Here is a 16,505-nt window from a genome sequence, read left to right as displayed (position 1 = left end):
TGAAGCGCCTATACGGCGGAAACAGCTTTTTACAAGATATCGTATACCAAATGTCTAATTCAAAATATGACGTAGGCTGATAGGCCCTATACATGTGCAATGCTGATGATGTTACACACCCTTGCAAATAAATGACAAACTGCTTTTTGACCTCCCGGACTATCAATCATGGTGGCGACGGTGTGATGCATTTCGTCATATTTGGCTTTCTTATATATTTATTTTTTATTATGAATATATCTCGTCTGAGATTCACAATATTTCTCTTCCAACGTTCTCCTGAGCAACGAGCAAGTGAGGCCTGCGTAAAATGACGTTTTCTTCATGTTGTAAATAACTGCAGGTTACTATCACGGTTCTACTCGCCTAATTTCTTCTCGTAACGAACTAAATTACCGTACTATAGAACTTCAGAAGCATGATCCCCTTTCACAAAGCATTTAAAATTTATTTAGAAACGATAGTGTTACTCACAAAATCTATTTTTTTCTCCATAACAAGGAAAATATGAAAGAGAACCCCTATAGATAACATTTGCTTTGCATATAATACATAATTCTGTATGCACTGTTCACTCAATTGTAAAACAAACTTAATTAAGTAGTAACACGCCAAGGTAAAAGAGATGGCCGCCACCACAGTGATTTCCTACAAGATATGTATACACACTTCATTGAGCGCTTGTTGTCCACTAACGTACCTTCTACCAACAAAATGTTATCAATAAACTACATCAAAAAAAAAATGAAATGCAGAACTTTGTTCTTCATGGTTCCCTACGGCGCTGAGAAAATAAGTCTGGCGTCTTTTCTATTCGTAAAATAAAAGTTAAACGAGAAATTTTAGCCCGTAGACACACCACGTATGGGCCTTCTACGCGAAGGGCAACAATTTTCCAATTTAGTACGCTACAATGACAAAATGACCTGCACTTGAATGCGGGATATTCTCAAAGGATTGCGCCGGGCGGGTGGTATTCTGGCTAATGGGACCAAATTATTGAAACTATGCAGGCGAGAAAATGTTTGTAGGAAACGTTAAGCTTTTTCGTAAAACTTTCTTGCTTTTTTCTTTCTACGTACGATTTGATAAACAAGAGTAATTTTACGCCACGCAACAAGCGAATTGTAATTAGGAACAAACGGTCTCTCTCCTTTTATCTACAGTTCTAAATCGTTGAATAGAGCAATCTCCCCTCTAACAGCAGTATGGTATAACCCAAATAGCTTCAAAATTAACGACTCTGATTGGTGCGGCTTCTCCTTTGAGTATACGTCACTGTCCTTTGGGGAGCTCTGTCGGTGAGGCGGCCATGTGCTTTGATCTCTTGGCGCATTTGAAATACATTCAATAGTACAGTATGCATGCTCAGAGGACTTTGCAACGCTGATGGATACGCTAAGGAAATACTGTTGGAATACGCAATAATTATCGTTTTTCTGTTAAGGATTTCGTGAAAAAGTCCAAGTGAGTATTCTGTTAGTGTCACAGCAATGTTCTGCATTTCTCGAAACTATTCGAAATTAGCCATTTTTGCTAATAATTCCTTCGAAAGGTATTGCAAAACTCAATCACCTTGTACTGAACTGCACAGTAAGCCTATGTTGGAACAAGCAGCCTTGTAATGTACACAACAGTGTCAACGTTGTGGCTTGCAAACTGTTCATAGTACACAGTACTATAATGTTAATGTATTGTGTGTGTGTACTAGTAGAACTAGAATTTAAGAAGCCTAGATAAGATTTCGGTACAACAAGGGCTACTGTGAAGGAGGTGTGTCACTTAAAATTCATGTGCAGCTAAAATTTAAATTCCCAAAATATGAATTATACCTAATCTATCGGTAACGTTTGGGGATATATAATTGAAACGTTCACAGTAACATACCTTTCTCTGTATTGTCTTACTGTTATCATTTGTACTGTGTCTAACAGCAAGCCTAGGCTATATAATATTACTGTTCCACCTAACCCTAACTGTAGTATAGCGTAGGGTATTGATCAGAGATGATTGAAATATTTTAATGTATAGTTTCCCACATATTCTCATAAACTGTGATTGCTGAAAATATATTCAAACAACTTTTGAGCCAACAACTGCATTTCAATAGTTATGAAGATATGCATGACTTGAGGTAACACATACTGGGGTTTGTCTTTCCAGAGAAAAGTGAAAACTATAGCTAGGCATATCTGGGCCAGCTAATGTTTAGCTGTAAATAAATGCAGTGTTAGGACGTTATTTGGATTACATATTTTCCCACATGATTTATAAAATAGGATGCATATTAGCCAATCATGGATAACATTTAAGGGGATGTCCTTGATTATAAATCATTCTCTGTTGTATTGCCTGCATGTTATTTAATGTTGATATTTTCGTGTATCACTCTTATGGCTTGTTTATTATGAAACACTAGTGTATTAAGGTACCAAGCGAACTACATATATGTGTAGCAACTTGACAATTTGGTTTTACATGTTTTACATTCTTTGATAATACATAGCCTAGGCTACATTATTATGCATGAAAGCTGTTACCTGCATCCTAACTACATGATAAGAATGGATGTTTACAACATTGGCAAAGTAATTAGAAAATGAGTATTCCTAGATGTCAGGGTCTCATGTATTTCTCCATGTAAGTTCATAACCTTACAATGGCAATACTATACACACTGTTGGTAGTAACCTCCATGGCTATAATATTTGAGTTTGAAATATTATATCTTGCTTGAAATTACTTTCTTTGAAGTAAATAACTGAGTTACCCAGTTAACTTGCTACACTACTAAAGCCCTTGATAGATGTATCCAGTAGTGTTTGACAGATTCTCGACTGTCGTGCTGAACAGTTTCCAATGTCAAATTTGAATCCATATCAAATTCTAAACTAGTTTGGGGATAGTGTTGTCTTGTGGGTTTGAAATTATAAAGCTATGGGTCTGAGACCCCTTAGTCATATTACCCTAATCCATTAAAGTTGAATATTTATCACAAGAACCAAAATGATTCAGCCCTGTTCATAAATTCCTCATCCAGACAGTCTTCATAATTAGCAAAAACCGCATCATGATGAGAAAAAAAAGCAGGCGTTAGAACTTTTCAAAGTTTTGTGCCTTATTGTAAAAGCAAGCTGACCAAACAAGCTTTATTTAGCATGGCAAAGAATAAAAAGTATTGTAGGTGAAAAGTCATATGCAACCTTACCCCCCTCCCCCCCCAAAAAAAATGGCCCCTGGAGTATATTATTTTGCATACATTCAAAACCTAGTCATAACAACATTTTTCACATTTTGTGTATTAGCAGTGGAGCCTACAAATGAGGCACACAGAAGGAGACTTCCCCTTTAAAGTTGGTGCTTTTTTGTTTGATTCTGTCATCCTTCATACATGAAGTAATTAAAGTTGCACAATATTATCAAATACTGGCCTCGACTTAAACAATTTTAGCCAACTACTAATAAATGCCGACACTGCATAAAAAATCTACTTGCTAGAATCATCAAAATTCCCATTGACATTTTCCTAAAATTAATACAGAAACGAAATATGCCTATTGGCAGAAAGATGCAAACGATATGTGTTTTTCTCTCTTGGTGACAAACTGAGAAATCCACCGGCATTAAGCCAGTAAATTGCCTGAGATCTGAGGCCTAGCATGATTAGATGCCCCCCTCTCCCCCCCCCCCCTCTCTACACACTCACACACAATCCAAAAACTTCTGTTTGGAACCTCCTCATTACCAAAATGTACACCATTCATAGCATTATAGGAATATGCCACATGTTTAATACAATTTTGATATTTCATTGGCAAAACCTTTGTGATTTTAAGGAGATAGTTGATTATGTTTTTAGGTTCAGGTACCATTCAAATCTGGCACTTTGAAGGTACATGTATGTCAATGACAACACCAAATGTAGAGCTCTTCAAATTGATATGCCAAAGTGCTATTGATATTCAAGAACCAAGACTTAAGTGTTATAGATTTTCCAGATTTATGAAAAAAACATAAGACGATTTTAAGATCCGAGCTTTTCAAAAAATACTATAAAAGGTCTTACAAGAAAAGTACATGGCATACAATGAAACTTTCCCAATAATTGCATATTCGGTGTGCACATAGAAATGTAATGTTAGAATAGTTGTAAAATTATATAAATTTCCAATGTGTATCACTTATAAATGCAACACCAAACGAAATGGCTTTTGTGAAATTTATGCTAACTCTTTACAAGTGTAAATATTTGAGTAACCAAGAAAAAAAAAATTCCTTTGCTTTTTGAAAAAAAAAAAAAACACACATCATTGCAAGCAACCTACTTAGGTGTTGAGTTGATATAGGCAATGGAGTGAATTACATTACAGCAGTCATACTACTCGTTGCAGTACTCACACATTGCACAAACATACACGCAGAGATGAGGACAATAAAACAAAGATGAAGAAAACAAATATAATACTATACATTACAAACAAGAAAACAGTTAAACTTTGTGATTGTTAGATCTCTGTCGTAGCAGCAACACTGCCTTGACTCCCCACGTCATACTAATGATACTGTAATGGCAAGGTTATGCTCAAGTTTTACTCTTTGATTCAATTTACTGCGGAGAAAGTTTGGAATCTTGCGAGGTATGCTATTGCCCACAAGCAGTTCAGAGCCGCTGTGTTGATGAAACTTTGGAGATGACCCAGAGTGCCTGTGACCTTTGACCTTGTAAACAGCAGGGGTTGTGGAGATGTCATAGGTGGATGTAGATTCGATTACAGTGTGGGTAGTCCATGGTATCTTTGTGAGTCCTGTAGGTAGCTCTCATTACAGTGTGCTGCAGAAGGTCGTTGAAGAGCGTACACTTTGGCGTACTGAAGTACACGCTGCAAAAGTTCATGAATCCTCAGAATGTTACATCAACACGTTTCAAAAGTTCTACAAGATTGTAACTTCAGTCTCAAGCTTTAAGCAAGTAGATAATTAGAGAGGGGATTCGTGTGGATTTGCACAAACGTTAGAAATTATGCTAATAAATGTAATATGTGGAAACTATAAAGTTATGCACATGCTTCTTATTCTCATATTTGTTGGTCAGTGATAATTGGAACTGGGAACAACAACTTCTGCATTTACATAGTTTCTTTGAATTCATTTACCACTGTAAATTGTCATATTTATGTAACTTTTTACAATGTGTATTGTTCTCCTTCAAAATGTCAATCCCAGCCATTTCAATAGAAGTAAATTGATAATTTGATTGTTCAAAAGTTTTAGCAAATAAAGTGAGGTTTATTTCAAAAGGGGAAACTCAAAGCAACGGTATTACAAACGATGTCCTCTTTGGCATCACCTGACTTGACTGTCGTTGGCCAACACTGTTTTGGGTGACAGTCTGTGGAAGGGTCTGTGTAGACTGACAGACTGTGTTGGTGGAGATCTGAAACGTCTGAGATAATGGAATCCCTTCTTTAACTGGAAAGTTAACATACTCTTTTAAGTGTATGACAAAACTGTTACTGTATTTCTCCTTAGAGGCCAGGATAACTTGCATCAAGGATATTTTGACCATCAAATTTATCCACACCAATATACATGTACAGTATATATAGTGTTATTGTCCATTCTTGTATGATTCTTCCGCTTGTTACAACTTACAATGGCCAGCGAAATGAAGAACTTGTGTCAAACGGCAAAGTTTATACAGTGTGTAAGGCTTGAACAACTGTCTCTGTTTTCATTTTGAGCTTATAAAGTAGAGGGGGAGGAACCTTTTAATGTAAAATGTAAAAATTCTCTTTCTGACAATTTTTTATAATAGAAAGTCAGTATTATACTTTAGTCTCTGAGATATTGTGACTTCTCCCCCCTTCTGAACTTAAAAAAAAAAACAGTCTGAATTCAAATTCCCTAATTAGTATTACTTGTGTTTCTATCTAGAAATGCTGCACAAGATTCCTAGAAAGTCATCATTAAGTTTTCTATGGACAACAATACCATTTTATAAGCTTGTCATATTAATTCCTAATCTCCTCTCTGCTGCCTAATTCCCACAACAACAAAAAACTTGTTTTCTGCCTAACTGTACATTAATACCAGATTTTGTGACCCAAACATTTCCACTAGCCTCAAATACCAAACAACATCTCTATTAAAGGCAGGGTAATATACCTAATTGCCTTTTCTCCTGGTTTTTGCCCACACTGGCAGTACAATGGGAGCTGTTCATAAGCTTTTGTACTGAGTGCATGCATGTGTGAGGAGTATTGATAGGACCATGCAAGCTTTACTGTAAAGCATACCAGAGCCAGGAGATTACAGCTTGGCTCTCTCTCTCACTGTTCAGGCTATTGAATGTATGCAGTGTGCACACTAAACCACACCAACAGGCTCTATTGTGCTGGACTAGCCAATGCATACAATTATCAAGTACTGTGGTTGGAATTGTATGATGGGTGTTATGTAACACCCCTCTGGGTTATCAGTGCTACATTCAAGTGGGGTATGGAAATTACACATTAACTGGCTTTCTCCTTTGTTTGTGTTTCTCTAGGTGCACAGTGCTGTGAAGAAGACCTTTTTTTTTTCTCTTGGCATCCTCGGATAAAGAGGGTTTTTGTCGTCGTGAACCAGTGGACAAAAAGGGGGAAAAAAAAGGAAAAAAGAAAATGGCCAGAAGGACTGTCCTAGAAATGCCCGAAATATGAAGATAATTCCTGTGATTTAAAATATGATCCATAGCAATTATCATAATTTATAAATATTCTGAAAATTCTGTCGCCAAGTTGATTAAATTTTTGAAACCATTTTGGGTCGAACCCATGGCGTAATGCATACCACCAAAAGCCTGTGTTAGATAGAAGGCTGAAAAGGGGAAGTCGATTCCATTCAAGCTAATGGTCTGCCGTAGTCTATTTTTAGACACGGCAGGAGTGTAACATCCTTCAGCCATGAGCTCGGATGTGTGTAATAATATTGAGGACCCAGTCTCAGGCTTGAATATTAATAAAATTCTTCCAATCAGCGAACGGCCGCCGGTCCCGGGGGCCGTCAGTGACTCTTGTAGGCCCAGCGAGGCGGCGAGTAACGATGGCAAAATACGGCAAACTCTGAGCCTCAAGATGGCGTCAATGTGCACCAGTGTGAAGGAGGAGCGGGACTGTGAGCCGGAGGGATCGGACTCGGTGACCCCGCCGTACACAAAATGGGGGGAGAGCCTGCACTCCCTCCTGTCCGACTCGGACGGTGCTGCCCTCTTTGGTAAATTTGTGACTCAGGAGAACCAACAGAATACGCTTTTATTTTATTTCGCCGTGGAAGGCTATAAGAAGGATAGGCCGAACAATGAAAGGACGGAGTTAGCCAAAATAATTCACAGAAAATTTGTCAAACTGAACGGTGAGGCTAGTGTGGACGTCTCACCTATTGTAAGGACAAAGGTCGCAGAGGCCATACGAAACTCGGCAATTAGCCCCGGCCTGTTTGACAGTGCCCAACAGGAGGTTGAACGATGCATAAGGGAAACGTCGTACCCCATGTTCCTCAAATCAGATTTATACGTGCAATATGTGAGCAACGGGGGCATCAGCCCGGACTCGACGGAGAGTACCAGTTCAAGCGGGTCACATTTACCTCAGGGGTACCTGCCAACCCTACACGAGGACTCAGAACTCATTGATGTCCCTCTAAAGAGGAAGGACCCCTCACAACCCTTACCTCTCACACAGGAAATGCTGCTGGCTACCAGATGTCAAAGGTCAAAGGTTGGAAACAAAAAAGAAGGGTAAGTCGTTTTGGTTCTAACTTCTTGGTTTTTCCTCCTACAATTTGAAGTTGTCATTTTTTGCCCAAATGCGTCGGTTATGCAGTTTTGTGAATCACGTTCGTCGGCATTGATGGGTATGTACAGTGCAGTGGTTGACAAGGGACACCTGCCCACTTTCATTCTACAATTGCAACCAATCACAGGGAAGCTTACTGTACTGTTAGAGTAGCACTAGTCTTTTATAGTGGTTAATTTGTTCCAGCCTGTACAGCATTTTGAATCTTATCAGTGTTGACAGGACTTTTGTTTTCAAAAATTATTTTGAAAAATTTATTCTGAAATGTAAATCAGACTGATTAAATGGCCCCTGAAAATACCAAGATTAAATACTAAAGTTACAGTTACAGTGCTGGTTAAATGTTCTGTATACTGTAACCAATTACATTCATTGAGTTTATGTTAAGACAGTTAAGTACTATTGTGCCGTGGCAAAGTCATCTCTGGATTGCAGGATTACATTATTTAAAATGTAAATGAACATCAGGTTTGAAAGACCAGTACATACTTGTTATCCGTTCAAATTTATGTCCGACTTTACTTGTTTGAGGGAGTAATAAAGTACTGTACTATATGTACTGTACAGTAGCTGGAATAGTACTAGTGAAATGTTATCGGCAAGAGGAATTTGGTTACGGACCTACTGCACAGAAGTATGAAGTGACGTACAACCAGCTACTTTTAAAGAACAGGATACGTTTCACCCTTCAAAAAATAGTGCTTGTAAGTGCCTTGATATCAAGTGTCCAAGTGTTGGAAAGAAGCCTCATTGACAGAAATCTACAGTGCACTGTACAGTCCATCGGGATTATTCCCTCATTGATATCTCCACCAATTGTGGCTATGCCAAAGTCTGTAAACTCTGGACTAGTAATACCCTTGCAATACCCCTAGCAATGCACCCAAGGTACCATTGCATTGTAGTAACGTTTTAATTTAACTCACCCCTCACACATGGTCTCCTTTCATAGCAAAGATTTTATTACCTACAACAATTTGTGGCCACTCATAATCTCATATATTCCTTAGCTAGTGCTGCTATCTTGGATAACCACAAGGTGATAAAATTCAACTTGAGAAAGGTTTTATTGCTCCACTGTTGTGTATCAAGCTCTAATCTATAGCAGCCAATGCTAGCTGTGTATATATATAATATGCTAGTAGCTCTTCCTTTCAGAACTTGTTTGTGAGGTAGAATTTTATGGACCAGAGCAGGCTGGCCACTGGTTTAATGACTGGTATCATCAAGGACTTACTAGTAATACAGTATACATATGTAATATGCTGTATGATGTGCTGTGTGTGTAATTTTACTATACTGTGTCTGTGTGTCATTTCAGTACTGAAACAAATTGTGCAGTAACATGGTAGGATTTAATCGGCCTATTCTCAGTATTCTGTCACATTTTGGGGGGCTTTCGTAGAAATACTAAACCTTATGAATAGTTTAAATTCAGTGTGAGCCTTGAAGTCACTAATCACTAATCACAGTCGTTACCAGACTCTTTCTTGGCCATTGATTTTGAAGTGATTCTGTATGCTATTCTGTTTATTGCAATCACATATAAACAGTGTACCCATGTCAGTCATTAGAGTTTCCCTTTCAACGAGTGAAGTAATTAACTAATTATAATAAATGCATAGTCCTGTAAAAACTTTAAATACGAAAAATGATGGCCACTTGATTGTTGAGGATCGAATAAAAAAAATTTAATGACTTTCTCTGTTTCTTTCATTTGGTGTCAAATGGTAGGCCGGGCATCTCTTTGCAATGTTTCAATCATCTTTAGTAGCAATTGCATGGTCTAGGTTTAATTAGAAGAATTTCCAACCAAACTCTGAAAGCTCTTTCAATGTACATAAGGTCTTATCTTTGCCAAGAAATAAGTACTGATTTATAACATCTCCCTCCCCTCAGGAATATGAAGTTCAAATATATATTTTTTTTTGGCTCTTTGATGACATGCTGAGAATTGAAAGTAGAGAAAAGTAGGAACTGGTTGGAAAATAGTTCCCTGGCATCTGTACTTTTTTTAAGAATTTGGCTAAATATAGAACATGCACTAAACCAGATAAGATAAAAAAAAAAGATGTGGTGTCAATATATAATTAAATTGTACAAAATTAAATGCTGTAAATTTGGCAAACTTGTGGAATTTAGCATGATCAAGTTAAATAGTGACTTTGGTGTACTGTGAGAAGAAAAAAAAAACAGGACCGTGCAGTACTAGCATACTCGACTTCCTCCCAAGCTACAAATTACCGAGGAAATATTTTTATGATTACTAATTTTCACACCAGAGCGACTTCATTGTGTTTAGAGGAGTCTGGCTGTTAGATTCCCAGCAGTCCGCCAAGGTGAAACCTCTATCAGATTCTTCTTCAACGGTAAAAAAAAAAGAAGAAAACCTCTCCACCCGTATTGAACTTGGAGTCATGCATTCTGCGTGTCTCGACCACACATATGCTCAGCAGGGATTGTTTTCACATCCCTACAGTTTAGACCTGTGTCATTCCTGCCGTGGACTATTGCGGGCGGCTGTTGGACACTGCTGCTGATCATCATCGTGTGTACAATACTTTCGTAGCCTGGCCTATCGGTCAAAGTGATGTAATCCAAACTTGATTACTCAGTCTCCCCTCGTAAACAATGTATTCCCAATGTTGAAGTTGAAGTCCAGTCAGTTCAAGTCAGTAATACTACATGGATTGATAAATTTATATAAAAGCCTAAAAAGGTAAAACATTTTTTATGGAAACTTTTCAAAAGTCATTTAAAAAAAATTCTGGGGAGGGGGAGGGGAGGGCCCGAAGGGGAAGGGGAGGGTAAAAAGAGGACGGTACATTTCAGTGGGCAATAGGGACATACTGTACAGGCGCTGTGCTGACCATTAATGGTTCTCTACATAGTCAAAAATTGTATTGCTTATCTGTATTGGTATTGCAATGCAACCTGCAGTATAGTACATATACATGGCTTCCGTGCTGAGTTGAGTTCAACCCGGCTGTTGTAAACAGACAAAATAGTGCTCCGTATTTTAGCAGTATTCAGCTGGTAAACCAATTAAAAGCAGCTTCCTTAGGTGATTTTGATTGATGCCCCACTCCACTAGTATGATACCAAAATAATAAAGTTCGTATTAAATATTAACTTTAAAATAATGGTTTAAGTATCAGTCCAAACAAAAAATTTGAAATTTGACAGTTTGCCTTTTGTATGCAGTTAATTATAATTCAATTATGAGGAAAGTGTCTGGGTGAGACTATGTTAAGCACCAAATGGCAGATTAGTTTACTGACTCATTGACCTTTTTTTTTTTTTTGTGAAGGAAATATTTAAGATGGTTATCTAAGTAGTTGTCAATTTAGAGTAACATACCGCAGGTTTGGTGTTGCATTGCTGAATCATGTTTACTACATACAGGGTAAGCTGATTTAACCCCTGCGTGGTTATAATAACATACAGTAAATGTGATGGAGAGCTAATGCAGATATGTCATTCTGGAATTTCATTTCTTCATGGCTTGTTGATATTGTTCAAATCAACTGGTTTGGTTTATGGATAAACTGGTTTTTGATTTTTTTTTAAGTTTAGTTTTGATTTTGCTTGGAGGGTACCGCTACCTAAGGTCCCACAAACTGTATATATTAACATATTTATCAATTAATTGGTATGCCCCCCCCCTCCCCCATGCCCACCCCAGAAAAAAAAAATCCTTTTAATAGAGCGATGTAAAATTGTTAAAACATTTTCAATATGCAACAGACCTGTGTTAACATGTATGCACTGTCGATACTCACCATTCAAGACACTGTTCATTGTATCTTACATGTCATAATTATCTAACACGTGTATGGAATATTATCCAATTGATTTCAGATTTGCGTGTTAGCAGTCATACTAAATCGCGTTCCTCTGAATGACTTTCATATTTCACAGGCAATTTCTCAGGGGAAGTGCTAGGTCACGTGCCAGTCCGTATCACCCCATCTATGCTGGCTTTGCACCCGCTGCTTCGACCAACGACTCGGAACTACAGAGTCTCTCCAGCGATGCCATCTCAGACGATACTATGTCACTGACCGATTCCAGCGTGTAAGTATTTATCATCATCCTAAATAATACACTCCTCTCTCGATCCTGCTTCCTTACCTGTGTGGTACCAGCATTCCGGGTTCGGGAAACCGAAGTAACCCATCCCCTCCCCTCTCAGTTGTGATAGGTTATGGTTTCATCTGAGGTGCCAAATGGCACACCCCATCTAGAGTCGTATTGACTGCTTGGTGACTAAAAAAACTAAAAAACCCAAATAATTACCTTAAAAAAACCTCAATTATGAGCTTCTGCAGGCCGTTTGAAACTGGTGTGTCAGTGTAGTAGAACTATAGGAGAACATGCTTTGGTGCGTACATGTCTGATTCAAGGCTGCAGCCAAAACCACATTTTTGCACCAGAATCAGTCGACATATGTGTATACTTACAGTACATGTATTGTACTTTGGTCAATGTTGTTTTACACTTAACGTTTTCAATCTCAGTGATGAAGAAAGGTCACTATGTTTTCCTTCAGGTATGTTTTAATCTCGCTTTTGTCCAGCTCTCTGTTTGTTGAATTTCAAGACACCTAGCTAACTAGCTCTCTAGGTGTTATCCTGCTGGGCTTTGTTTGGCTTTAATGATGCAATATTTTCTGTATATATACAGTACATGTATGCAAAGTTACCACTTGAAATGACTGAAAATGCTTTTCATGAAGTTAGTTCACTGCAAATAAAACTTCTTAACTCTTTAACAACCAGATAGCAGTGCTCCTTAATAGCTCTAATCCTGGAGTGTTCAAACCCTAAGTATTTATTCAGGGCTAAGATACTATGACTCCCAGTATTGGCATAGTGATACCCTTGCAAAACCCACAATCGCTGCGATGGAAATTCCTCCACATTTTAAAAATTCATCCCGCGGTAATGCCACGAGAGGTAAATACCGTAACCAAGTAACGCAGTCCGCGATGCGGTACCAGCAATGTTGAGCATATTGCCTGATGAGCAACAATTAACTTAATGCTGGATTTCTTAGAATCTTAAACTAGGGGTGCTTGTATAATTGTACCTGCTGATTGCACATGTATTTTTTATAGGGAGAGAGCTAAAATATATACATGTTGTACACTGTACTATGCAGACTGTTTGTATCTTGAAGCGTACATTAACTGCTCTACATGTCATTATTGAAATTTAGTACATATATAATTATACTTGTACAAAGCAGCTTGCAAGCACATAGTTAAATTCTTCAACATTTACGAAACATTCAGCTAAAAACATGACTCAAATTTAGTCAAAGGCACAGTACTCTCTAAGTCCTCCAGTGTAGTATTACATGAGTGGAGAACATTGATAGGGGGAAGGGGGAAGGGGGGGGCTTCAGTATGATCATGGATACACTTAGTATTGTGTGACAAACATTTTGTATAATACTGTACAATAGGCAGACAGGTTTTAGGGGTTACATTCTAGTATAGTAACTTAAAAGCCATATATTTTGTTGAGCCACTGTTTGAATCCCTGGTTGGCTGGTATGGACTAGGCTTCAAGTATTGAATTAACCCTAAGACCAGTTTTGATAACCCTCCTGGCATGTTGAGTGGAGATGAGGTCAAAGGTCAGATTGGTCATTGAAATTCTCCTCCACATCTCCCAGTATCTTCAGGTAATTGCTGACACATATTAAAGTTGATTTTTTTTATTTAATCTTCCAAGTTATTGGACTGTGCTAGTGAATGTAAATATAATTAGGACCATTATATAATTACATGATGTAGGTTGTAAAAATGTAAAAGAACATTGCATTAGCTGATAATGGAAATAAATCTGTCGATTAATACTGAAAATACCGGTCAGTGAGACTTAGGCCGCCCTGTAAGTATGGTGAGATAATTATGCTCAAGACGTCATGAGGGTTTGTGTATTTGGTTCCATGCTGGAAACGAAGGAACCTATGTGGTCATTAAGCGTGTGTGTCATGGTGCGTCAGTGACACTTGTTTGGGTCCGCGATAACTCAACTAGTAAAATGGAAGTTCATTTGACCGCACATACCCCGTGAATTGTCTTCATCATTAAAATGCATTGAAAAGTGCATAACAATGTTGTACACTATTCAGTTATATCACTCTTGACAGAAATTGAAAAAAAAATTATATAATTTGGTAATTTTTGGCTTGAAACCCCCAAATTGAAGTACAATTAGTGCATTCTTTGTGCATGTTGATCTAATACACTTGTTGTCATGGAAACCATTTTGACACCAATCACAACATAGTACTTTGATTGTATATATAAAGCAGCCATCCATGTAAGGGCGAGTGCCTTAGTTTGGAACAGGTGCTTGGTTTAATAGGATACTGTGCTTTTTAAGGTGTTACTATCCTTCCTTTCTTTCTCTCTTTCTGTCTCACATAAGTGACCTATCTAAAAATACCTTTTTCTGAGGAACTGTTGTCTTACCCTATGGGATACATTGGTCGCTTCATGTGTATTCAATTCATGCCACACTTTGGGTTACCATCATTCAGCTGTTTTCCCATATGCACCATTTTAAAATATTCATTGAGACTTAAACTTGACATAGAAAGAAAAGGAAGGCAAAAAACCCCTCAAAAACATTGTATTCTAGTAAATTCATTTCTTCGCTTTTAAACAGATCCCTTATACGTGATTAAAATGTTTTTTTGTAGAAAATCAAAGAAGAAGGGGGGGGGGGGAAGAAACAACTCAAAGTACTTCTCCGTGTCTCAAACACTGTCACTTTCTTTTTTTTTCCATTTTTTTTCTTCTTAATCTTTTCCTCCCTCAACTGAATGTCTTTTTTGTGGAATAGTACAAAAGTCATGATGTACAGTAATTGATTCACCCTTAACTCTAGTGATCCTCTTCTACAGCGTTTTACCCCTCTTCCAGCAGAGGGGGGGGGGGGGATTTATTATTGGAATTAATGAGCTCAGATTCTGCATGGTTGTGCATGGTTTGATGGCTTCCCTGTTTGAATTGTTGTAAATTATATGCAGCACTGTCGCTCTCTCAACTCTCTTAAATCTCTCTCTCGATGAGATTTAAACGTCGAGTGGTGAAAGGAACAAGTATAACATAAATAATAATCCCCCACTTTGTGTCCTTAACAAGAGTAACAATCTGAACATAATAACTATGTGTGTGCACACCTCTGCAACGAATGGAATAGCTCGTTCTCTCTTGGCCATGTATATACATGTTTTGCCTAGGTGTTTCCCATCTGTGTCTCTTTTTCCGGAATAAATAAATTTGTTTATTCCCAATTCCCCTCAAAGCAGCAATGTGGCCTTTGTTCATCGGACTGAAATTTCTTTTCTTTTATCAGAGCTGGCAACGAATTATCAGAGAGATTTCCTTTGATCTGCTCGTAATTCTTACAAACCTGAAAAAGGGCATTTCTTTTATTTCTTTTTTTTTGGCATCAGCTGTGGGTAATAAGAGAATCTCATTGGCTCAGTGCAACCAGCTAAATCCTTGGCAGGCTTGGATAATTTTTATCAATTGGAACTGACCTTAATTTTGCTGTCGGCCTCCCTTTGAGGTGCTATTGTTAAGAGACTCGCCATTGTTGGCGCGCGCTTACGATCGGTGGATTCGGCAGAATGAAAAGAAGTATTTTTCCACTGTCAATTTGGGTGTTTCTTTTCTTTTCTTTTCTTCTTGCTTAAAATTTGCATTTTTTGGTTAAAGTTGGATAGATTGGTTACGGTCCGTTATCATCAGATCGTAAAACACTATATAGTTAGAGAGTTTTGAAACAGTGAAAATAAACAGCTAAGGGTACAAGAAAGAAGCGGTTAAATTGATACAAAAATAGTTAAGCAAACCTTTTGTCTAGTTTCAAGTAAACTGATTGTAAATAAAGTCTCCAATGGCAATATTGACATAAAAATTTCTTCATGGTTGAGTTTACACAAAAGCGGGGAAATTTGTCTTTTGCTTACGTCAAGTTAAGATCACCAGAATTCAGTGATATATCTAAAAAAAAAATGATCTACTCCTTTGTAGTTCTTGTTTTTAACTTGTGTATTATGTGTATGATGCATGTATGTATGTACGTATGTTTGTATGTGTGATGCCACAATTTTAAACTCAGTACATCTCACAAAGGCAAGCTTGAATGGATCACAAACATTGTATGTGGATGCACCCTGTTGCATTTAAGAAGTGAATGATTTGTAGTGTATGTGGAAGGTCATTTCCTGTAGAGTTTTAATCTGTGAAACCTTTCAAAATACAACTTCATGATGCTACATTGCTACAGTTATAGCCTCTATGCGATCATATATCTACATATATATTAAGTGGGATGTTTTTGCTTCTTGTTTATCGCAGAGATGGCTTTTCAACGAGGAAAACTCACAAGAAGAAGATGAACCAGGTCATTCGCAATAACATGCAACAGAATGGTCGATTGAATACGTTTCCGGAGATCCCTGTAAGTTATAGTCCACCAGTTACAGACCTCTTGATACAGTGCATCTCTTCATACATGTGTGCGTAGAAGCATTTTCCCATATATTGTCAGACCCTGTAATTTCATGGAAACGTAGCAGAGACGATTTAACTAGTTACACGAATCGTAGATGGTATAAAATCACAGAAAATTCAACATTATC

At 37.7% G+C, this 16,505-nt stretch overlaps 1 protein-coding gene across 2 annotated transcripts in view; it reads left to right on the top strand.

Moving 5' to 3' along the window:
• The first annotated feature begins 1,316 nt into the window (after window positions 1–1,316).
• The window catches only part of LOC139959902 (axin-1-like), a 35,564-nt gene continuing 20,375 nt past the window's right edge, over window positions 1,317–16,505 (top strand). Inside the window, exons 1-4 of one of the 2 annotated variants that reach the window (XM_071957825.1) lie at window positions 1,317–1,467; window positions 6,548–7,777; window positions 11,757–11,912; window positions 16,222–16,324. In XM_071957825.1, the coding sequence (XP_071813926.1) occupies window positions 6,945–7,777; window positions 11,757–11,912; window positions 16,222–16,324 (1,092 nt within the window). In that variant the 5' untranslated portion in view covers window positions 1,317–1,467; window positions 6,548–6,944. Of the gene's footprint in view, window positions 1,479–6,547; window positions 7,778–11,756; window positions 11,913–16,221; window positions 16,325–16,505 lie in introns of both variants that reach the window. The other variant, XM_071957826.1, reaches the window with a different exon arrangement.

This window comes from Apostichopus japonicus, chromosome 19 (assembly GCF_037975245.1).
Source record: "Apostichopus japonicus isolate 1M-3 chromosome 19, ASM3797524v1, whole genome shotgun sequence".
In the NCBI taxonomy this organism is placed as follows: Eukaryota; Metazoa; Echinodermata; class Holothuroidea; order Aspidochirotida; family Stichopodidae; genus Apostichopus; species Apostichopus japonicus.
The sequence above is the reverse complement of the archived record's forward strand: the minus strand, read 5'-3'. Positions and strand labels throughout refer to the sequence as shown.